Source organism: Oryx dammah, unplaced genomic scaffold (assembly GCF_014754425.2).
Source record: "Oryx dammah isolate SB20612 unplaced genomic scaffold, SCBI_Odam_1.1 HiC_scaffold_5, whole genome shotgun sequence".
Classification (NCBI taxonomy): domain Eukaryota; kingdom Metazoa; phylum Chordata; class Mammalia; order Artiodactyla; family Bovidae; genus Oryx; species Oryx dammah.
The window spans coordinates 89472264-89495916 of NW_024070189.1; the positions used below are offsets into that span (position 1 = coordinate 89472264).

At 49.7% G+C, this 23653-nt stretch overlaps 1 protein-coding gene across 1 annotated transcript in view; it reads right to left on the reverse strand.

Annotated features, from left to right (window-relative positions):
• Positions 1-23367, reverse strand: part of ZFR2 (zinc finger RNA binding protein 2) — a 49535-nt gene extending 26168 nt beyond the window's left edge. The window contains exons 1-3 of the mRNA XM_040241608.1: positions 23298-23367; positions 1236-1455; positions 214-325 (exon numbers count right to left, since the gene is read on the reverse strand). Coding sequence (XP_040097542.1) covers positions 214-325; positions 1236-1455; positions 23298-23350 — 385 coding nt within the window. The 5' untranslated portion in view covers positions 23351-23367. The remainder of the gene's footprint in view (positions 1-213; positions 326-1235; positions 1456-23297) is intronic.
• Positions 23368-23653: the final 286 nt, after the last annotated feature.

Sequence of the window (23653 nt, forward strand, 5' to 3'; positions counted from 1 at the left end):
GCCTCCTGGGAAACCACTCCCAGCTCTACTTCAGTCTCTCTCTGTCTCTCTGCCTCCCCTTCCCACCCTCCCTTTGCACCCTCTGGCCCACTGACCTGCGGAGACCTGGGGGCATACCCACCCTACTCCCGCACTATGAATCCGGAGTTTGAAATGGGACTTTCCCAGGGTCCCTCCTATATAAGCAAGGACACTGGCCCCGACCTGACCCACCTGGAGGGCAGAGCGTGGCTGTGGCTGGGAACTGGTGGCCGGCAGCAGGCGGAGGGTACTGTTTGCTCTCATAGCCACTGGTGGCTGTCGACAGTCCATAGCTGTAACTGTCCTGAGCGGGTTTCCACAGGGAACACAGGACATGCTTAGGGCCCTGAGAATGGTGCTCAGGGTGGGGTGAGGCACCCTCCCTCAGCCCCCATCCCAGGCCCGCATCCATAGGATTCCTGAACTCCGGCCCTGTACCAAAGCTCTGTTTTGGGACCTGGGGATGAAGGACCAGGGAGAGGACCATGGCCTGCTCCCTCAGAACCTCATATCTGAGAGCAAAAGTCCCACAGGACATGGGCTGCTGGGGATGGCTCCTCTGAGAGGCAGTGACAAGGAGGCTGGTATGCAGAGACTCCAGGACAGAGCTCCTGGTCAGGTCAGTAGAGTCCAGAGGCCTTGGTGGGGGTCAGTGTGTAGGCTTGCAGAAGACCCAGAAGGTGGTCAGAGCAGAGATCCAAGAGGGCCCGGAGAGGGGCTGAGCAGGCAAGTGGGCAGGGGCTGTGGGAAGGATCTGGGGCGGCAGGGAGCAGGGCTGGATTTTGGTTCACAGGGAGATTCCAGCCGCGGGGTGGACCAGGGATGACATGGAGGCGAGAGGCTGGAGGAGGCCCTAGGAACAGGGCAGGAGCTCGGGATGGTGGGTTTGGAGAAGTCCCAGGGCTCTGGGGGAAGCAAAGGGGAGATAAGGAGGAAGGAGATGGAGCCAGATGGGTACGAGCTTGGCTGAGCGAGTCAAGAACCAGCTGTGGGTGACAGAGGCTGGGAGGTGGGGTTGGGCCACATGGAGCATGGGAACACAACTGCCCGATCTGCAGGCCTGGGGCTCAGGGTCAGCACTGGGAGGGCCCAGCCAGGAGGAGCCCATTCTCCATGCCCTCTATGGGCAGGGACGGGGGCATTAGGAGTGGGGACCTGTCCCCAACTGTTTTCTCAAGGAAGGGCCATGCTGGGCAGAGACAAGTGGCTGATACCTGGTAGGAGGGTGCTGTGGTGGCAGCTGGCATAGGCTCCTGGGGCTGGGTGCTATAACCGAGGTCCTGACTGGAGTGGGGCTGGTACCCACTGTATCCTGGCCCGGGGGGCTGGGCAGCCTCAGGAAATGGGATCAGGGCTGGGCCCAGTCCAGGAGCAGGCTGTGTGGACAAGCTGGCTCCAGCAGCAGGGAGGGGAAAAGCTGACGGAGGCGGGACGCTGGAACCACAGATGAACACAGCGTTAGATCCCGGCCTAGTCCATAAGGACCTGCACTGAGCAAAAATGCCGGTGACACCAGGCATAAGCTCTCTGGGTGCTCCCTGTCCAAGATCTTCCTGGGAGCGCGGGCACCACTGGAAGCGCCCTTCACGAGTTAACACAATCTCACAGCAAGCCTGCTAAGTTGGATCCAGCCTGGTCCCCATTTCCAGGAAAATCATGGAAGGTCAATGAACACTAAACTAAGAATTCTTCACCTACAAGAACCAGCTCTTGTTCACGGTTTGCTCTGCAGGAAGCCGTGTGTGTGTGTGTGTCTGTCTGTCTGTTTAATTGTGTCTGACTCTTTGTGACCCCATGGACCGTAACCTGCCAGGTTCCTCTGTCCATGGGATTTCCCAGGCAAGAATACTGGAGCAGATAGCCATTCCCTTCTCCAGGGGATCTTCCCAACCCAGGGATCGAACCCACATCTCCTGCATTGCAGGCAGATTCTTTACCATCTGAGCCACCAGGGAAACCCGTAGGAAGCCCAGAGCCTAGGCCTCTTGTCTACCTCACCTCATCCCACCTTTTGGCCCTTAGAGAAGGCACTAGCTGGCTGGCTCTCAGTCCACCTGTTGGTCTGTTGCCCCTGTCTAGATGAGGAACTCTGAGGACAGGTGATGAGTGAGGTACTCTATTCAGACCCAGATTGGTCTAATCCCTGCACCCCTTACTCTACTAAATATCAGCCAACCTGTAGAGATTGCTCGAATTTAAAAGCCCACGTATCGGGGAAGGGTATCAGCAAAGATTTTAGCCCAATTCCAATAAGAATCATATAAGAAAGTTCCCGTGACCCTCCTGTATGGTTGGTGGGAATGTACATTGGTGCAGTCACTATGGAAAACAGCATGGACATTCCCTAAAAAATAAAAACCCAAGGAATCTCCTGGCAGCTCAGTGGCTAGAACTCCACACTCTCACTGCCAAGGGCCTGGGTTCAATCCTTGTGTGTGTGTGTGTGTGTGTGTGTAGGTGTGTGTGTGTGTGCGTATGTGTGTGTGTGTGTGCGTGTGTTAGTCACTCAATAGTGTCCAACTCTTTGCAACACATTGGACTACAGCCCAGCAGGCTCCTCTGTCCGTGGAATTCTCCAGGTAAGAATACCGGAGTGTGTTGCCATTCTCTTCTCCAGGGGATCTTCCTGACCCAGGGATTGAACCCAGGTCTCCCGCATTACAGGCAGATTCTTTACCATCTGAGCCGCCGGGGAAGCCCTGGGTTCAATCCTTGGTTGGGAACTAAAATCCCACAATCTGTGCAATGCAGCCCCAAAATACAAACATAAAAACAAATAAATTTTTAAAAATAGAGCTACCATATGATCCAGCAACCTCACTCTTGGATATATATCCAGAAAAGACAAAACACTCTAATTCAAAAAGATACATGCACCTCAGTGTTCTCAGCAGCACTGTTACAGCTGCTGAGACATGGAAGCAACCTAAGTGTCCATTCACAGATTAATACATAACGATGTGGTGTGTATATATATGTATATACACACACACAGTGGAGTATTACTCAGTCATAAAAAAGAATGAAATATTGCCATTTCCAACAACATGGATGGACCTAGAGATTAACATATTAAGATATTAACATATTAACATAACCTAGAGATTATCATATTAAGTGAAGTGAGTCAGAGAAAGACAAATATATGATATCATTTATATGTGGACTCTAATAAATGAATTTATTCACAAAACAGAACCAGACACATAGACACAGAAAACTTTACATTTACCAAAGGGGAGGGGAGTGAGGGATAAACTGAGAGTACGGGATTAACAGATATATACTATTATGTATTAAAGTAGATAGCATGGGGGGACTATGTTCAATATCTGTAATGATAGAGAATCTGAAAATACTGAATCACTTTGCTGTACACCTGAAACTAACACAATATTGTAGATAACTATGCTTCAACTTTTGAAAGAAGAAAGTTCTCGCAAACCCCATAGGGGATGAGGCGAGGTGTATGCCCAGCCCGGGGCCAGGCAGACCAGGGCGCAGAGGGACAACGGCCGGCAGCACTGGCCCACTGTGCCTTCACACACATTCTGGGCCGACACTAGGCTCACACATGGCGCCCACAGTGCCATTCCTCCCCAGTGGGAGACCCATGGAGAAGTGGGGGCCACACTGGGGGTGTGTTATCCTGGCCATGCTGGCGGGGCTGAGGGCCAAGCAGAGCCCACTGCATTGCCCTGCCAGGACCCTGGCCAGCAGCTCCTCATTCCTCCTGGCAGCCAAAGGGGTCCTCTTCAAGCACAGACCTGACCGGGTCACCGTCCTGCTCAGAGCTTCCCAAGGCCCTCGGCCCCATCCCCACCCACAACCCTCACTTGCCTCCTCCAGCCCTCCCTGAGCCCTTGGAGGAGAGCAGTGGTATCCTGGAACTCATCACCCTGTCCCCCGTCTCCTGCTTCATTTTTCCTCCCAGCACTGCCTGACACAATCCTTCTACCACCACTTCTATCTCTGTGAAGCCCCAGGAACTGCAGTGGGTCTCAGCCATTTCTGGGCACCACAGGGGCACCTGGCACGTGGCAGGCACTCAGGAAATATTAGCATGGGGAATGGTGGATGGAAGTGGCCTGATAGGCAGTGTCCTGGCCCCCAGGCTGCTGGGGTCCTTCTCCCCACGTCCTGATATGGTCTCCCTTTATGTGTCTGTGTCTGTGTCCTAATCTCTCTCTCTTTTGACTTATTTGGCTGTGCTAGGTCTTAGTTGCAGCACATGGGATCTTCGACCTTCACTGTGCAATGCAGGTTATCTTTTAGTCTCAGCATGTGGGATCTAGTTCCCTGACCAGGGATCAAACCCAGGCCCCCTGCATTGGGAGCATGGAGTCTTAGCCATTGGACCAGCAGGGAGGTCCCCTAATTTCCTCCTTTTATAAGGACACCAGGCATATTGGATCAGGGCCATCCTAATAGCTCATTTATAGCTTCCCTGGTGGTTCAGTGGTAAAGAATGCGCCTCCTGATGCAGGAGACACATGTTCAATCCTTGGGTCGAAAGATCCAGGGAAGATCCCCTGGAGAAGGAAATGGCAACCCTCTCCAGTATTCTTGCCTGGGAAATCCCATGGACAGAGGAGCCTGGAGGGCTACAGTCCATAAGGTCACAGAGTTGGACACGACCAAACACACACACACAAAACCTCATTTTACTGTAATTATCTCTTCAAAAACCCTATCTTCTAGTCACATTCTCTAGTTAGGACTGAAGTCCTGATGCCCCAAACCTAATGGCCAAATATGAAGTTTATGTGACACAAGTCAGCCCACACCAGCTGCTACAGGTCATTATTGTAACAAAACTCAAATGATATGAAAATCTTGATTACACAAACATCATTCATACTGAAAAGAAAGCACCTAACATAAAGTTTACAGAATATATAATCATTTACGAATTAGTATGTTTTTATTTCAGACACCCAAACATCAACAACCCAGCACCAGACACACTCAGTAGTAACCTATGATGATTTGACAACTATAAATCAATGTCACTTTTTTTTTCTTGCTCATTAGAAAGGTATATTTGTTGAGGTAGGTGGGACAGGACATATGGTATCTAATTTTTGCCAGCTTGGTCTATAATGTTGAAATGTTAGGACATGGCATGCCAGCTTCCATTTGTGCTTTTGCCCTGGGCCTCTCAAACCATAAAGGCTATTCATTTGTTTGACTCTATCACAGTTCATTTGCCTATTTTACTATTGGATGGTATCTATATTATGTATCAGTTAGCTATGGAAGAGTTAAAAATTACCCCCGATAAATGTCAATTGGTGCAGCCACTATGGAAAACAGTTTGAAGGTGCCTCAAAAAGCCAAAAATAGGACTAACACATGATCCAACAATTTCATTTCTGGGTAATCTTCTGAAGTGAAAAGATTATACACCTCAATGTTCACTGCGGCATTATTTACAATAACCAAGATACGGAATTGACCTAAGTGTCCATGGATAGATGAATAGATAAAGAAGATATATGTATCTTTATCCAATCATCTAACAACAGACACTTAAGTACACACACAGGCATGTGTGTGCACAACAGAACAGTACTCAGCTATAAGAAAGAATGAAATCTTGCTATTTTTGACAACAGAGTAGTATGCTGAGTGAAAGAAGTCAGAGAAGGACAAACACCACGTGATCCCACTTACATGAGGAATCTATAAAACAGGTGAATGAACATGACAAAGCAGAGGCAGACCCGTAGATACAGAGAACAACCTGGTGGTAGCCAGAGGGAGGCGGGACAGGAAGAGGAGGGAAATAGGTAAGGGAGATGAAGAGGGAGACACCACCAGTCCTTAAATACGCCACAAGAATGTAATGTGCAGCATGGGGAATAGAGTCAATAATACTGTGATAAAGACACATTTAATATTATTATTAATAAATATTTAATACTATATTCAACAGTATTTATTAATATAGATATATTTATAAATAAATACAGTTGATAAATTTGCATGGTGGCAGACGATAACTAGACTTTATCCTGGTGACCATTCTGTAATGCATAAAAATATATCAAATTTCTATGTTACATACCTGAAACTAACAGATTATTATAAGTGATTATACTTCAATTTAGAGAACTACTCCCAGTGATGTGGCTCCAAACAACAGTTATCATCCATCTTCATAGTTTCTGTGGGTCAGAATTTGGGGGTTGCGTGGGTGAGCTCTGACTCAGGGTCTTCAGGAAGTTGCCAATAAGAAGCCGGCTGGGGCAGCATCGTCTGAAGGCTCGACTGGGGTAGTGGGACCTGCTTCCAGGATGGCTCCTTTACGTGGTGGGCAAGTTGGTGATTTCCCAGTGCTGCTTGGGTGTTCTTACAACATGGCTACCTGCTTCCCCCAGAATGAGAGAGAGAGAGAGGGGAAGGACCAGATGGAAGCTATCCTTGTTATGACCCAGCTTTAGACATCGCATGGCATGACTTCCGCCACATTCTGTGTTAGAAGTGAACCACTGAGGGACTTCCCTGGTGGTCCAGAGGTTAAGGCTCTGGGCTTCCAATGCAGGACACGTGGGTTTGATCCCTGGTCAGAGAACTAGAGGGGCTTCCCAGGTGGCGCTCACGGTAAAGAACCCGCCTGCCAATGCAGGAGACATAAGAGACGTGGGTTTCATCCCTGAGTTGGGAAGATCCCCTGGAGGAGGGCATGGCAACCCACTCCAGTATTCTTGCCTGGAGAACAGATGAGCCCGGAAGGCCACAGTTCATAGGGACACAAAGAACTGGACATGACTGAAGCAACTTAGCATGCATGTGCACAATGAACTAGATCCCATATGCCAGGTGGCATGGCCAAGAAATTAAAAAAGGAAAAAGAAGTGAACCGCTGAATCCACCCCACCCTCAAGGGGATAGGATTAGGCCCCAACTTCTGAAGGAAGGAGTGAGCTTATTTATACGTTGAATATGAGAACTCATGGAAAATTTTTATTCTCTTTTTAAAGGTTCCTATTATATTTTTCAATTTTTGGCCACATCGTGAGACATGCCGGATCTCAGTTACCCACCAGGGATTGATCCTGCTCCCCCGGCACCCTCTGCAGTGGAGTGTTTAACCACTGGACCCCCCCAAGGGAAGTCCCTACGGCTATGTTTTTAAACCACCACATGCTATTTGCAATTTTCTACCATCACCTGCGTTCTGTGCATGTTCTATACATGTCTTCTTGTGCCAGCTTCCCCTCAGGGCTTGTTGTTGTGCTGCCTGGGTCCCATACCACCAGCTCCAACCAGGGCATGGTTGAGGGCAATGGGGCAAAGGCGCCCGCTTCAGCTCCACCAGGATTTGTCGGGGAGCTGGGGCCACCTTCTCCTGACTCAGTCACATGGGACAGTCCATGGGACAGGGGTGGTCCCAGCCCAAACCGGCAAGGAAAACGGAAGGCATAGACTTTGGGAGGTTGATAAAAGGCTATGCCGTTGAAGCCACCCACAAGGCTCACCAAGGCAGTCTGAGCTGTCCAAGTGCAAGGACAGAACTGGAGCTCTCTGGACTGAGCTCTACTGCCTCTGCTGGGGAAGAGGCCATCAGCACTGCACACTGACGCTTCCTTCTTCTTAAGAGATTTTTTTTTTTTAGCTGCCCTAGGTCTTGGTGGCAGCTCAAGGGCTTTCTCTTGTTGCAGCGCACAGGCTCAGTAGTTACAGCATGCAGGCTTAGTTGCCCTGAGGCAGATGAGATCTTTGTTCCCCGACCAGGGATGGAGCCCACATCCCCTTCATAGGAAGGCGGATTCTCAATCCCTGGACAGCCAGGGGAGTCCCAAGCTTCTCAGCATGCCAAGGGCCCCCACCTCCATCCAGTCGGGTCTCCCCTCCCAGCCCTGAAGCCCAGCGCACTGAGTGGTGCCAGCTGAGGAGGCAGAGGCAAGTGTCTCCCGGGTGGAAGGGTGATTCTCGTCATCCTTTAGCTGAGGACCCCAACGAGGAAGCCGAGACAATTTTGGTGTGCTCTTCACTGGCTGTTGCAGTGACTCAGCTCAGGTTAAAAGCTGTGTCTCCATCCAGTGGGGTTCCCATGCAGGGAACCACTGAGGTGGGCGGTTGTTGACCTTGTTCAGGCCAGGAGACTCAATGGCCTGCTCCACTTAGGGCAGGGTTTATTGCTCCTGGTCTTGTTGACACTGTGACCCCCATCTCTCCCCGTAGGGGACTGTCCCGGGCACTTCAGGCTTTGGAACAGCATCCCTGGCCTCCACCCACTCAGTGCCAGGAGCGCCCACAGTCGTGACAACCAGAGATACTCCCAAACACCTATTGAGAGCTACTGGTCTAAGACATGCCCAGTCCCAGGGTACCAGCTTTGAGACCCAGGCCACGATGGGTGGCGTCACGTGGTCAATTATGCCCGGTCTAGACCCGGTTCCGGAAGGACCCCTGGGTCGCTGTGAGCTGCTGTCTGACTGGGTATCAGGCTCAAGACAGCACATCTGTGGGCGCAAACTGAGAACTCAAGACACGTTTTGGTTGTGTACAACCCCGAGTAGTGATGATTACACACCCTGAGGTTTGAAGACTGCTTCCCAGGTGGTGCTAATGGTAAAGAACTCACATGCCAGTGCAGGAGACATAGAAGACATGGGTTTGATCCTTGGATCAGGAAGATCCCTTGGAGAAGGAAATGGCAACCCACTGCAGTATTGTTGCCTGGAGAATCCCATGGACAGAGAAGACTGGTGGCCTACAGTCCATGGGTTTGCAAAAGAGCTGGACATGACTGAAACGACTTAGCACAGGCTAAACCAAAGTCAAGGACAAGAGAAGTGTCCGCCCACAGGTGGCCTTGATCTAACTCAGTGCTGGCAGACCTCAGGTGTTCCTGTGCCCTGCAGGGTGCTCCCATCAGGTTTATTATGAAGGTAGGCAAAGGTCACAGCTGTGAGAAGGCTGGTTGGCTGTGAGATGCACAGGGCTGAGTATACATTCAGCTTTGAGGTTTTTTTTTTGGCTGTGCTGGGGCTTAGCTGCAGCACTCGGAATCTTCAGTTGCAGCATGTGGGATCTAGTTCCCTAACCAGGGATCGAACCTGGGCCCCTGGCATTGGGAGTGAAGAGTCAGCCACTGGACCACCAGGGGAGTCCCAGCTCTGAATTTTATTTGGGATGGTGAAACACTCTTGACCTTACCAGAGGTCACTCTCCCATCTGCTCAGATGACAGGAGGAAGCACCTCTCCTGAGGGAATAGCTGAGATGCTGGGGGAGGGGCAGGGGAGATGGAAACATGATGTCTGGGAGGATGGGTGTGCTGACAGCCGGGCAGGTGGCAGGAGCCTCCCCCTCCAACCCTGGACCTGAAAGGCCTGCTTATGGAGGTTTCTGGGGTTTTAGAGAGGGGTTCAGATGCAGCCCCCAGGCTGAGAGCAGGGCCTGGCACACATGTGGGGATGGGAGATGAACACGGAGGTTGGCAGAACAGCCCTGTGTGTGGAGGCATGGAGGAGCTGTGGGTGACAGGAGGCTGGGCAGTGGGCTCAGGGATGCCAGGCAAAATATGGGAGTCCCTGAGGTTTCTTAGGACGAGATCTGTCCTGTTTCAGGGCACTAATGGGGTGCTATGCTCTGAATCATGCCCTCCCCAAAGTTCACAGGAAGCCCTAACCCCAATGTGACTTGTTTGGAGATACAGTCCTTACAGAATTAAATGAAGCTGTAAGGGTGGGGTCCTCATCCTGCGAGGCTGGGGTTCTTATGAGAAGACACACTGGGGATGCCTGCACAGAGGGAAGACCACACGAGGACGTGGGAAGAAGGCAGCCATCTGTGGGCCAAGGAGAGAGGCCTTGGGAGAAACCAACCCTGCCGGCACCTTGGTCTTGGACATGCAGCTTCCAGACTGTGAGCAATATATGTGTTGTTTAGGCTGCCCAGTCTGTGGTGCTGTCATGATGACCCAAGCGGACTAGACAGGCAGTGAGGGCTGTGGATGGGAGAAGCTGAGGGTCCTTAGAGGACACGACACACATGGGCCTCAACCAGCCTGGTGGAAGTGGGGAGAAGACGCACGAGGCTTCAGGCCTCCTGCACAAAGTCTGGCCATGCTGGTGGCTGGTAGTCGAGAGCTTTGCAAACACCCAAATGGGGGCTTGCCAAGCAGTCAAGTAAAAATGTTTGGTGACAATGATCAGAGCAGTAGCTGTGACCCCAAAGGGAACACTAGGCCCACCATATGCTGAGTCACTGCTCACAACAGCATGGTCTGGGAGGATCATGGGTGACCTGGCATTTATTTAGCAGAGCAAGCTCTGTGAGGAAGCAGAGCACAGATGCCCTGAAGCTGTGGGGCGGAGGTGGTGGGGGATGTGCGTGTCCTATGGTCTCACACCCTTCTCTGGAGTGGCATGGTGGAGCCCCAACTAGACCGTTAAAGAAACGGAAGGGATTTACAGCAAGGCTTGGCCTGTGTGGCCACACCTGCCCACTGCCTGTTTTTGCACAGCCCATGAGCAGAGAATGGATTTTGCATTTTTAAGTGGTTGGAGAGAGTTAAGACAGTACGATTTCATGACACGTGAAAAGTATACGAAATTCACATCAGTGTCAAAATATAAAAGTTCTGATGGCCCACAGCCTCATCCGCTTGTTTACATCTCGTCTTCAGCTGCTTCCACCCTAGGGTGGCAGAGCTCTGTAGTGGCGACATGTATGGTACAGTCTGCTGCTGTGGGCTGAATGTCCGTGTCTCCGCAAAATTGTTATGCTGATCCCCCTTCCCCTGAATATGATGTTAGGAGGTGAGGCCTTTGGGAGGTAATTTAGCATTAGATGCGGTCATGAGGGTCCGGCCCCTGAGATAGGATCAGTGACCTTATAAAAGTCATAGGACGAAAGTGAATCAGACAGAGGAGAAATATCGAATGACATCCCTTATATGTGGAATCTCAAAAGAAATAATACAGATGAACTCACTTACAAAATAGAAAAAGACTCAACAGACTGAGAGAATTAATTTATGGGAATTTACTTTTGGTGGGGGGGAAGAATGGGGGAAAAGGATAGTTAGGGAATTTGGGATGGGCACATACACATTGCTATGTTTAAAATGGATAACCAACAAGAACCTATGTATAGCACAGGGAACTCTGCTCAATGTTATGTGGCAGCCTGGATGGGAGGGGAGTTTGGGGGAGAATGAATACATGTATATGTATGGCTGAGTCCCTTATCTGTTCAACTGAAACTATTACAACAATGTGAATCAACTACACCCCAATACAAAATAAAAACTTAAAAAGTCACAGGAGGGCTTCCACCATCCTCTGCGCTCCTTTATGTGAGGACAAACAGAAGTCAGTGTCTGCAACCCGGACAGGGTTCTCAGCAGAGCCCAGCCCTGTCTGTGCCCTGATGGCAGACCTCCAGCCATGGGAACTCAGAGGAATAAACTGTTACTTACAAGTCATCCAGTCTGTGGTGTTTGGTCACAGCAGGCTGAACTAAGACACCCACAGAGTGGAAAATATTTACCCTCTGACCCTTTACAGACAAGGTTTGCTGATCCCTGGCTTAAAATAGCCATCATTGGGACTTCCCTGGTGGTCCAGTGGTTAAGACTTCAAGCTTCCAACAAATGGGGCGTGGGTTCAATCCCTGGTTGGGGAACTAAGATCTCACGTGCCATGTGGCTCAGCCAAAGACAAACAAAATAGCTACCCATTACTTTGCTCTTCACCCTGTGGGCTGCGCTGGGCTGGGCTGCAACTGAGGTTGGTGGCAGGCAGCTCTGCTCCTGGAGAGCAGGGCCTGCACCAAGGCCCTCCTCCCTGTGGCATCTCCTCCTCCAGTGGGCTAGTCTGGGGTCCCCCATGTTGTAGCAGGGTACCCCCGAGAATGGACGGGATGTGGGCAAAGGCTCTGGCGGTCTAGGCTTAGAATAAGATTAGCAGCTCAAACAGATGCTTCAACATGACACCACAGAGTGGGAAGTTAGAAATTGCTCAGTTTTAGAGACTGCGGAATCTGAGCCCAAGACACCAGCAGATCCAGTGTCTGCTGAAAGCCCGAGTCCTGGTTCAGAGATGGCTACCTTCTTGCAGTGTCTCCACATGGCACTTCACAAGGGATGAGAGGGCTCTCTGGGGTCCCTTTAAAAGGGCACTAATCCCATTCAAGAGGCACTGTCCTCATGACCTTATCACCCCTCAAAAGGCACCACTTCCTAACACCATCAACTTAGGGGTTAGGTTTCAATATATAAATTTGAAGGGGGACATAAACCTTCCGTATATGCACATATGGTGATATCACTTCCACTGCAATCTATAGGCCAAGGAGAGGCATGAGAAAGCCTGGCTCCAGGGCCACGGAAATAGATGTATTTTCCCAATGGGAAGAGTGCAAGGTCCCAGTGGAAAGAATGTAAGGAGGAATTCCTTCCTGGTGGCTCAGTGGTAAAGAATCTACCTTCCAATGCAGGAGACTCTAGTTTGATCCCTGAGTCAGGAAGATCCCCTGGAGAAGGAAATGGCAATCTACTCCAATATTCTTGCCTGGGAAATCCCATGGACAGAGGAGACTGGCAGGCTACCATTCATGGGGTCACAGAGGCAGACACGACTTAGCAACTAAACCAATACCATAAGAAGGAAAGACATAAATGACAGAGGTGTTTTGGCCACGGATCTACCACATGGAGGTTTTAGGAGCTGGGAGTGCCAAAAAACAGCTCATGGGAAATCCTCCACAGGCTTGGCCCGTATGGTTGTCAAAACCTAGGTAATCTAGATCGGGGTTCTCATCTGAGGTGATCATGCCCCCAGGGGACACACGGTGATAGTGGGGACATTTTTGGTTACTTTGGGGGGCTCCTGGCATTGATAAGTGGGGGCCAGGGATGCTGCTCAACACCCCACAGTGCCCAGGATGGCCCCACAGGCAACAATCTGGCCTGGACATCAGCAGGGCTGCTGCTGAAGAGATTCAGGTCTGCAAGGTCGGGGTGCCCAGGGGTGGGGGATTAGAGGCTAACGTCTGGGGGGGGGGGGCGGGGAGCGGCAGGTAAGTCAGCAGCGGAGGCTGTCACTCCCGCCCAAGCTCCCTGCCCCAAGTCTGAAGGGGTAGTCCCCACACCTCTTCTCTAGCTCCCCTTGGTGAGAGGTCAATTTCTAATTTTTTTGGCTGTGATACGTGGCATGCAGGATCTGAGTTCCCCAATCAGGGATCAAACCCACACCCCCTGCAGTGGAAGTGTGGAGTCTTAACTGCTTGACCAGACAAGGGAAGTCCTGAGAGGTCAGTTTCTAATAGCCTTTTTCAGGATCCTTTTAAGAATGAGATGAAAGCTGTGACTTCCTGCCCTCTCAGATGCCCTGGACATGGCACAGTTTTGCCTGTAATTACCTGGGGCTTCACAGGCCCAGGTCATTTGGAAGGACATTGCTCTCCCATGGGGGAGAGGGTAAAAGGCAAAGTTTATTTGGCCCTGCGTGACATGGCATATTCCCTTCTCTCGGAGTGGGGCTGGGGAGAGCAATGTAACCAATATTCTTTCAAGGGCAAGACCGCCCCCTGTCGTCAGTCACCTCAAGTTGAAAACTGCACAGGAACAAATGAGATGTGCCCTGAGAGCAAAGTGGAAGGAAGCAGCTGAGGATCCAAGGGCTCTGCATGAGGACTGAGGGCCAGGGACCAGGGAAAAGCTGACAGGGTTTCAAGCGTAAGAACTGGGAGCGTTGCAACCTAGGGGCTAGGGCAGGAGCCACACCACCTGGTTTCCAACCCTGTCTCTGCTCACTGTGGGGCCTTGAGCAAGTCACTTTCCTGACCTCAGTTTACTCACCTGAGAATGGAACGCCTACCTTTTGGGAGGGTGTGACAAACAAAAACTCATGTGCTACAGTGCCTCGCACCAGAACTCACAAGGCCTCCCAGGGTGGCCAGCTCTTCCCATTTTAAGCAATCCCCTAGAAATTTCTGAAAAGTCTCCCAACTTTACAGTATAGCCTCCAAATTTAAATATTTTTTTTGTGCTCAGTCATGTCTGACTCTTTGCGACTCCATAGATTGTAGCCTGCCAGGCTCCTCTGTCCACAGAATTTTCCAGGCAAGAATAATACTGGAATGGGTTGCCATTTCCTACTCCAATTCAAATATAGCAAGCAAAAAAAAACCCACTGCAGAGAGCAGGTGTGAGAATCCAGCATGGTCTGCAGGAGATTCCTGAGCACGAGCAGGGCGCTGGGAGAGTGTTGAGGAATGCAGAGTCATGAACTGACCCCAGGTGAAGCCTCCCCTAAGCCAGGGGCCCCGGCTGCGGCTGCTGCTGTGTGTTCATCTGCTGCTCACAGGGTGTGCCACTGCAACACAGTGCTCAGGACACGGTCCTTGTGATGAGGACCCAGTGGCTGCCATCTGCCCTGCCCTGCCTGGGATGGGGGAGCGGAGGCAGGAAGCTGCGGGAATGCACCGGCACCTGTGGGCTCAGGAAGAGCAAGGCTGAAGCACGTCTGAGTGACACAGACTCAAAGTCCTAGCTGGTGTCCTCGTCTATGGGCCCCAGGTAAGTATCCTCTGATGGCTTTCTGGTCTGAATTCTGTATCAGGGAGCCAGGCTTTTTTGGGTGACTAAACATCTAGATAAAATTTTTAAAACTTGTTTTATTATTCTTATTGTATTTATTTGTAATTTTTGTCTGTGTCACACGGCATGTAGGATCTTAATTCCTGGACCAAGGATCAAACTGGAGCCCCCTGCACTGGAAGCTTGGAGTCATAAGATTTTAGAATGGAGAGACCCATGGATGTCATTTTGTTTAGTGAGTCACTGAGCTGATGGGGGCATGGAGGGGATACATCTGGGGAGGCTAGGTTTCCCGACCCGGGGGTCTCTCCCATGGGACACACTCTGGTTGCTCCTATAAGACCAACCATGAAGGACATGTCGGATCTTGAGCACAGACCTCACTTCAGAAGGGCACACACCTCAGGGAGCTACAGGCAGGTGGTGAAATGTCCCAGGGACTGTCAGGAGGAACGACAGGTCATTCTAGGTTTGCTGTAACAACTATCTCTGCTGGAGACTGCTTTCAAAGAATCATTCTCAGTGAGAACACACACAGGATCAAAAACATGCAGAGTTTGGGGCAGAAAAAAATCAAATGGAAAAAAAAGATTTTCCGGGAAACACAGTGGTGAGAAACCTCACACAATAATTTCTTTTAAAATCATGGACTTCCCACCTACTGTATAGCACATTGAACTTCTGCTCAATGTTATGTGCCAGCCTGGATGGAAGGGGAGCTGGGGGGAGAAAGGATACACATGTATATGTATGGCTGAGTCCCTTCGCTATTCACCTTAAACTACCACCACGTCGTTAATCAGCTATATTCCAATACGTAATATTTTAGGTGTTAAATAAATAAAATCACGGGCTTCCCTGGTGGTCCCCTGGCTAAGAGTCCACCTTCTAATGCAGGGGCTGCAGGTTTGATCCCTGGTCAAGGAGCTCAGATCCTGCACACCTCATGGCCAAAAAATCAAGACATAATACAGAAGTTAACAGTTAACAGTTTACTATTGTAACAGTATTTGTTACAGTACTGTAACAAATTCAATAAAGAATTTACAAAGCGGTCCACATTAAAAAAAAAAAAAAATCATGGACTCTTCCCTCCAGGGCAGAGATCTTCACTCACTTATTTATTAGCCCTGCTCCTAACACTCCCCCTGCCCATCCCGTGGCTTAAACTAAACCAGACTGAGGGGTTAAACCTGAGTGCGGGACAGTTCGACATCTCAGCCTAGATGATCACAAACTCTGCAGGGCTATGGGGAGAAAACTCTGGCTTCAGCATCCTGACCCAGGTCAGCTCCCGAGGTGTGTCTGTGACTCCTCACATGGCTGAGGAACATTTAGGGGTTAGGGTTAGGGTAAGGCTACCATGCTCACTCAAGACATTCATCAGGGAGGAAGTGTTCAGATGTTTTATTGGCAATGAGATCACATCTGTTACTTTGTGTGTACAGGCATATATACACACCCAGAGAGATTACCTTGCTTGGCACTTCGGTTGACAAGGGTTTTATGTCAAAACACATGACATACTGTACATTTATACCCGTAACAATTCTGATTTTTTCTAACGGATTTTTTTTTTTTTTTTACCATGAAAGCTATATGCATTCTCCATATGAAATGCCCATTTCAGATCCACAAAACGCCCTGGAAAGCTTTAGATCTGATACACTAAATCCTTGGGCTCTTAGGAAGAGGATGGAGAATTTCATTCCTCTGCCCCCGTCTGCAACCTTCTTTGAAATGTAGTCAGGAGACCCCAGCTCCCCAGTCAGGGCCAGCCTGAGCCTCCACAAAGAGTCACAGGATGGCTGGACATTCCCGAGGCAGGGGTTTGAGACCGCTGATGGGAGCTTCCTAAGCCTCAAGGGTGAGCCATGTTGTTTGGCAGTGAAACTCCAAGAATCCGCTTCTGGTCTTCTGAAAAAGAATGTAGTTCTCACGTGGAGGGTGGCTGCATGGTTAACGCTGTGGGTCAGATGCTTAAGAACGCCGTCTTGTTGATACATGCTGGTTAAGCTAAACAGAAAGCGTTATGTACACACACACACCACCCCCCCCGCCAAAGCAGTGCAGGTCAACCAGGATCAGTGTGGCTGCGCCTCTTTACTGCAATGAACCAAACCCTTAAAAGGCGGCTCTGGGCACACCAAGGGCTCATTCATGGTTCCAGCCCTCTCCTGCTGTTTCAAGGGGCAGAAGAACCTCCACAGCCATGTTGGTGCTGGTCTAGCACATGTGCCTCTTGCATCAACCCAGGGAGCAGCCACTAGACAGCCACTCTGAGTTCCTCATGAGCAAATACAACATATGTTGAACCACCAACCCTGGATCCAACAAAGGACATTCAAAATTTAAAAGAAGCCACTGACTTTTTAAAACATTCATTCCAAGAGTCTGAGAAGTTATAGTTCATTCTGCTCCCCATCAAGGAGATAATCTCAGTCTATGGAACTGATTTTCCAAACTAGAAAGTGCTGCAGAACCAAAGCAAGGGATTTCTCAAATCTTATTTAGTCTCTAAGTCATGTCTGACTCTTCTGCAATCCCATGGACTGTACCCTGCCAGGCTCCTCTGTCCATGGGATTTCCTAGGCGAGAATACTGGAGTGGGTTGCCATTTCCTTCTCCAGGGGATGTTCCCGACCCAGGAATTGAACCTGTGCCTCCCGCACTGGCAGGCAGATTCTTTACCACTGAGCCACCATGGAAGCCTTCTCAATTCTTAATCAACAGTTAATTGTAAAAGGCAAGTGAACAGTGATGTGCCATAAATGCACCTTACCTCTGGGGGGAGAAAACTGCCCAAGGCAGCAAAACACCTACAAAAAAAAAAAAGAAGTCCCATTCCCCCAAATATTTACAAATGAAGTTTCTAATTTAAAAAGGTCTAGCAACCTTACAAAAATCCTCTAACACAAGTGTAAGAACAAAGGACAGGCAGAGGTCAGTTCCCGGCTGATGGCAGATGCCTCAGTACAAGGCATAGAACAAGAAGCATTCAGTCAAACAGTAAGACCCTGGGTGGTACCAAAGCTTTTCCTACCAAGGTTCTACCAAAGAGCACCCTTCAGATTTAAGGTGTCACAGACATGCAAAAAAACAAAAGAAACAAGAAAAAAATCTGTGCTTTGTCAAAGCTTCCTAATTCTGTTTTGAATTAGACAGCATTCCTCACTTTAGATGAATAAGCTATCTAAAGAGCTCATAGTCGTGATGAAAACAAAAACTGTTGTTAATTTTTAATACAGACACACACATAAACCCAGAACTTTTCTTAAATAACTAAAACCAGTTGAAATGGAGGGCTCTCCCTTCTAGTTGAAATAGGTACTGTTCCTTTCAACTATTCAATGTAAACTATAATGTCTTCCTATCCTCCTGTCTTATTAAACATTACGTTTAATTATCTTCCTGTATGTTCTTGTATCCTCAAGAACATAAAGGAAGGTCAAAGAATGGAAGCAGATGTCATCTGTCTCACACAGTCTGAATTTGGTCCTGGTATTTAAAACTTGGGGGATTTCACACAGAACAGGGATTGTGGGTTCTCTGGGAAAGCAGGAAGACTCTAGGTTCAGTCCCATGAGTCAATGACAGGTGGGGGTGGGGTGTGCAGGCCCTGTTGTGATCCTCCCCCAATGCACCCTCTATCCTCTTAGACTCCATTCATACATGTACGTGTACGCCCCTCACAAGGCTGTCTGCAATCCCTGATCTGAAGTTTCAGACTTTCAATCTATTAATATAAAATAAAGAGTGAATACAAGGCCTATGAATACCTTTCTACCTGTCTACCTTACTTTTTAGGACTCTTCAGTTATTCATCCAGGCCAATGGTATTGGTCCTTACTTCCACAGCCACATAGAAGAACACCAATTACACTCAATGTGAAAAAACAATTTTAAAGGGTCATTTGAAAATGCTTTTAAATTTGATGTAGCTGTTTTGGTCATTTTAAATATATACACTGGTAGATCCAGACAAAAGACAAAACTAAAAAACATTCAGAAACAGAATATGTTGAGAAAAAAAATCTATATTAGGAATTAACTTATACTCTGAGGTTGATGAGCTGACTTTTGGTTCTAGAATGTATAAAATGAAAATTCAAAATCCACACTTCAAAAACTTTCAATGTACCTCATGTACTTGTGATAGAAACACAGATAACACAGTTCTATCATTTGAAAGGTTTTCCTTAAAATACCCTGAAATCAGGTTTTGTCTGCAGTTGAGAGCTGCCACTCAAAACTGCCTTCCAAGGGCCCCTCTCACTCAGACCCTAACAAGTATCTCAGCCTGACTGAGACGGGTCTTTAAAAAATGATAGGAGTCATACTCTGACAGAACTCCTGTGCTCCCAGGATCCACTTCAGCTAATCCCATCAGGAGTGAACAAGGTGCTGCTGAGGAGCAGTCAGGTCAGGTTCCACCAGCCCCACCCCAGTCCCCGGGGCAATGACATCAGATTCTCCCTGGCAGCTTGTGCTCCTGGGACCTAAGTTCAGGGGACAGACAGGCCTTGGAGGGGAAGGTTTATTCTGGAACGGCCTGGAGACCAGAGCGGGGGCATGCTGGGGGGTGGGTACAGGCAACAGAGGCTGGCAAGGGTACAATCTGGATGCTGCGCCCGCCCTGACAAGGCAAGGCTCCCACCTGGGTGTGTTAATGGGTGGTATTCCTGTGCTGCTCCCTATGGCTGGCGTGGGCCCCAGTGCCTTTCCCAAGCTACCTGTTTTGACTGGGAGAGATTACAGAGATACGGCTTGGCTTACCATTACCATCCCCACCACCCTGGACTAGATGCTTCCTCTGCTTCCCTGCTCCAGAGAAGGTCATTTCTCAAGTTCTGAAGAACATGGCCCTAAATCACAATCTGACTAGGACCTAAACTAAAGGGGCAGGATCCAGGCAAAACCTACAGAATGACGAAACCCAGTCTCCACCAGTGGGCCCCACTGCTAAGCGGCTGCGTCAGGCTTGGTCTGCTACCACCAGCACCTCGAAGACTCAGGTAAGCCCCACCAAGGGGCAGAGGCATGGCAGCCCGCATGCCTAGCCAGACCCCACTGCTTGTCACCCTGGGGATCCTACACCAGTTACTGCACGCCAAGCCTCATTCCCTTATCAGCAAAACAGGCATCAGAACACCTTGCTCACAGGATAACTGGGAGGACTGGAAGAGATGTCAAGTGCCTGGGACTTACTCAACACAGAGAGTCAGTAACCAGCACTCCTCAGTGTTAGTACCACTAATGGAGTTTGATGGGGTGTCACTCAGGCTTCCAACTTTCTGACACTCTCCAGGTAAAGGAATCCAGTCATTAACATAAATGCCAAAAGCTTATCAAGCTCCTGAAGGGAAATCAATTATTACACCAAAATCCAACAGCCGTCTTAGATTTAACAAGAATGCAAAGGTAGAGGACACCAACTATACTAGATGGGTGGTGTTCTGACAAAACTGCCTGGGTTCAAGCCCTGGTCAGGGAGGAAGATCCCACGTGCCACAGCTAAAGATTCTGAGTGCTGCAACTAAGACCTGGAGCAGCCAAACAAAGAAATACTTAAAAAAAAAAATCTGCAAGAAGAGGGAAATGTTCACAGTAGATCTGGCCTGCCTGTCATGTGCCGCCAGTGTGAACATCCACCGGACAGCTCTGAGCTCTCAATATTTTCATTACCAACATGACTTAACTCACACAGGGCCCTGTCGGATTTCTTGAGCAGCTCTCAGCCTCACAACTGAAACTTGCATTCAGTGCAAATTAAACGCACTGTCAATTTTCCACATGGGACTAATCCTTAATTCTGAAAACTTACAGCGCCAACTCTAAATAAGCCTTAAGAGATCTAAAAGACCACATAAGGTGAAATAAATGAAAATCACCCTTATTAACAAGGAATTACAAACTTTTCTTATAGTTCAAGAGTGAATGTGCATTTGATCCTTTTCTTTCTTTTTTTAAAGTTTTTACTTTTTGGCTGCATCACGCAGCATGTGGGCTATTAGGTCCCAGACCAGGGATTGAATCTGAGCCCTCTACACTGGAAGCACGTAGTATTAATCACTGGACTGCCAGAGAAGTCCCTGTGGTTACCAGTTTTAAAAGCCAAGAAAATCTACAAAATTCCTCTAAGAAATAAACTGCTGTCATTGCTTTGGTAGTTCATGAAATGGGCTTTGTCAATACTGCTGTCCAAACACTACCACAAAGCAGGTACTCACAAAATGTTATCTGATCGGTTTTTCCATGGCCCATTACACAAGAAATACATACTTTAAAAGCAGCTGAAGGTTTCAAGCAAAAGTCGTTTTCCCCAAAAGAGAATGTCTGGTTAACTTAAAACTGTTCAGATAATGCAGATTATCTTGTTTCAAGGTTTTGTGAGACTGAAATTTACTTTGCTATAATTCCTACGCTTCTGTTCTAGTTAAATCTACTTCTTAAGGAATAACACACCTTCTTGGGGACAATTTTAAAGACACAGACAAATCTGACATTCAGTTCATGACAGTTTCACATCCTTAGTTACATGGATGTTTACTGTATGACTTAAGTTATCAGAATCCACACAATAGCTGCATCAAAATGTTCAAGTACCTTAATTCAAATAAATGACAAGAATCTGAAGTCCTGAGATTACCTATTTTACCAGTGTCAATTCTCACATTTCTCCTCTGGAAGATAATCTTAGTAGAAAGCACAACATTCAAGTGATTTTCCACATCTGACTGAAGAATGCAATGGAGAAAGAAAAAAAAAGAGAAACAGAAAAACAGAGAGAAAGAAAAGAAAGAAGCCGCAGCAAGCAGGCAGAAGGACACAGCATTTCCAAAAAAGGCCTTGGTCTCTGACAGCCTAGCCAAGTCCTGCTGCTGTAACTAAGCACTGGTGGTAAGAATACCACTAAGGATGCCGGAAACAGGGAAAGAGGACATAAAAACGCAACACTCTGTTTCAGGAAACAGCAGGCTAGACATCCTTTCCCCGACAGAAAATCTATGTCTAGTTAATGCTACACCTAGAGAACCCTCTGGGTACAGGAAACAGGAAGAACTCTGCAAGCTGCACAAGCCTTGGATCCAAGCCCTGACCTTGTTCCTTCCGACCCCACAGGAGCGAACATGGCAACATCACAACTGGGTAGACGAGGGCACTGACTTCCCACCAGCCTGACCTGTGTTCAACGTGCTGAAACAGAGCATGCAAGAAACATGAGTAACAGCCCATCCTGCAAGCAGACACCAGTCTCTCAGTTACCTAAGGGGCAGTTCGAATCCAGTCTGTAAGCGACTGGCCCAGAAGGTTCTGCCAGGCTACCAGCTGGAACTGACCCTAGGGTGACACATGAAAATGATGAGAGGAGGGGGACCCTTTTCCCCAGGGGCACCAGCTCTGTCTGCATCCCTGCCGGGGACCTGGTCTTGCGTGCCCAGCTGAAAAACAGACCAAACAGAGGCTCCAAGGAGAAGCCATGGAAAATGGTGTGTGTGTGTTTACATTTGGGGTCCAGACGCACTCCGTGTGTTGCTACCCCTAGATATTTCCTTCCCCGGGCTGCTTCCTGTCCCTGCCCACCCCCACCTCCCACCAGCTCTTCTCTCAGCTCCTTTCTCTCCCCTCCCAATGCTTGGGTCCCTGTCTGTTGTACTGCATTGCATTTTATTCACTAAGTCGTGTCTGACTCAGCTTCCCCAGGAACTGTAGCCCGCCAGGCTCCTCTGTCCATGGGATTTCCCAGGCAAGAAAACTGGGATAGGTTGCCATTTCCTTCTCCAGGGGATTTTCCCGACCCAGAGATCGAACCTGTGTCTCCTGCATTGGCGGGCTGATTCTTTACCACTGAGCCATCAGGCAAGCCCTCCCAGTCTGTTAGTGTTAGTCACTCAGTCGCGTCCAACTCTTTGCGACCCCATAGACTGTGGACGCCAGGATCCTCTGTCCATGGGATCCTCCAGGCAAGAATTCCCTTCTCCGAGTTTGTTAAAACATCTCAAATACCCAATGGCCTCCTCCACTGACTTCCAGAATTCCAGGTCCCTCTACCCTTCCTTATGGTTGCCGTCCTCCGGAGCCCCCGTGCCTGCTCTCCTGTTGGATCTCAGGACTTCCCTCAGGTCCAGACTGCTACTCCCTTGAGTCTCGGCCCGCCCCTCCAGTCAGGCCTCTATCCCCCTCCCCCAGGCCTCTGTCTCCCCCTCCGGGTCTGTGTGTTCTCTAGCACCCCCTGGCCCCCCTCTCTCTAAACTTAAAATCCCCCTGCCTGGTCAGGAACCCCTCCGAGGCTGTCTTGTCTCCCAATCAGGGGTCAGGTTCGCACCTCCACTCCCCTGCTCCCCGCGAGGTCTCTCCGCTCCACCCCCTGCCCCGCCAGGTGCCCTCACAGGCCAGTCAGTCTTCTCCCTACTCGCCCTACCCCCGCCCTCTGTCCTTGGCCCTTGCCCCGCCTCTAACCCAGTCAGGTACCGTCCCACGCCGGTCTTCTCTTCCCCCCTCAGGTGCTGCATCCGCCTAGGGCAGCCCCTTCCGTGGTCAGACCTCGGTGCCCGCTGAGGTACAATTCCCCCTCGGGCCCATCCCCGCGACAAGCCGAGAGCCCCCTCCCACGTCAGGAGCCCCTCCGGCTCTCCCCGACAGAAACAACTCGGGGCCGTGGCCTCCCCGGGGCCGGGGTTGGGGTCGGACGGCGCGGGCGGCGCGGGGTCCGTTACCTGTACTGCGAGCTGACGCCTTGCGCAAAGCCATAATAGTTACTCGCCGCCATCTTGGAGTCTCCACCAAGCGCCCGCCGACCCGGAGGCGCGAAGGGGCGGGGCCGTCAGCGCATGACGTCATCTGGCCGGCCCCTGGGCCGCGTGCCTCTCGCGCCCCGCCACGCGCCACAGGCCCCGCCCCACCTCGCGAAGCTCGCGCCTTCTCACTTACTAGTCTGCTTCCAAGGGCGTATCTTTGCCTCGAACCCCTCCCCTCGCTGCAAGCCCCTCCCCTTACTCGGAGTCCCCACTTTCCCTCTGCTCAGCATCAGGGTCTTTGGCGGCGACCCTCTTCCAGTTGAGTCCCACCCTCT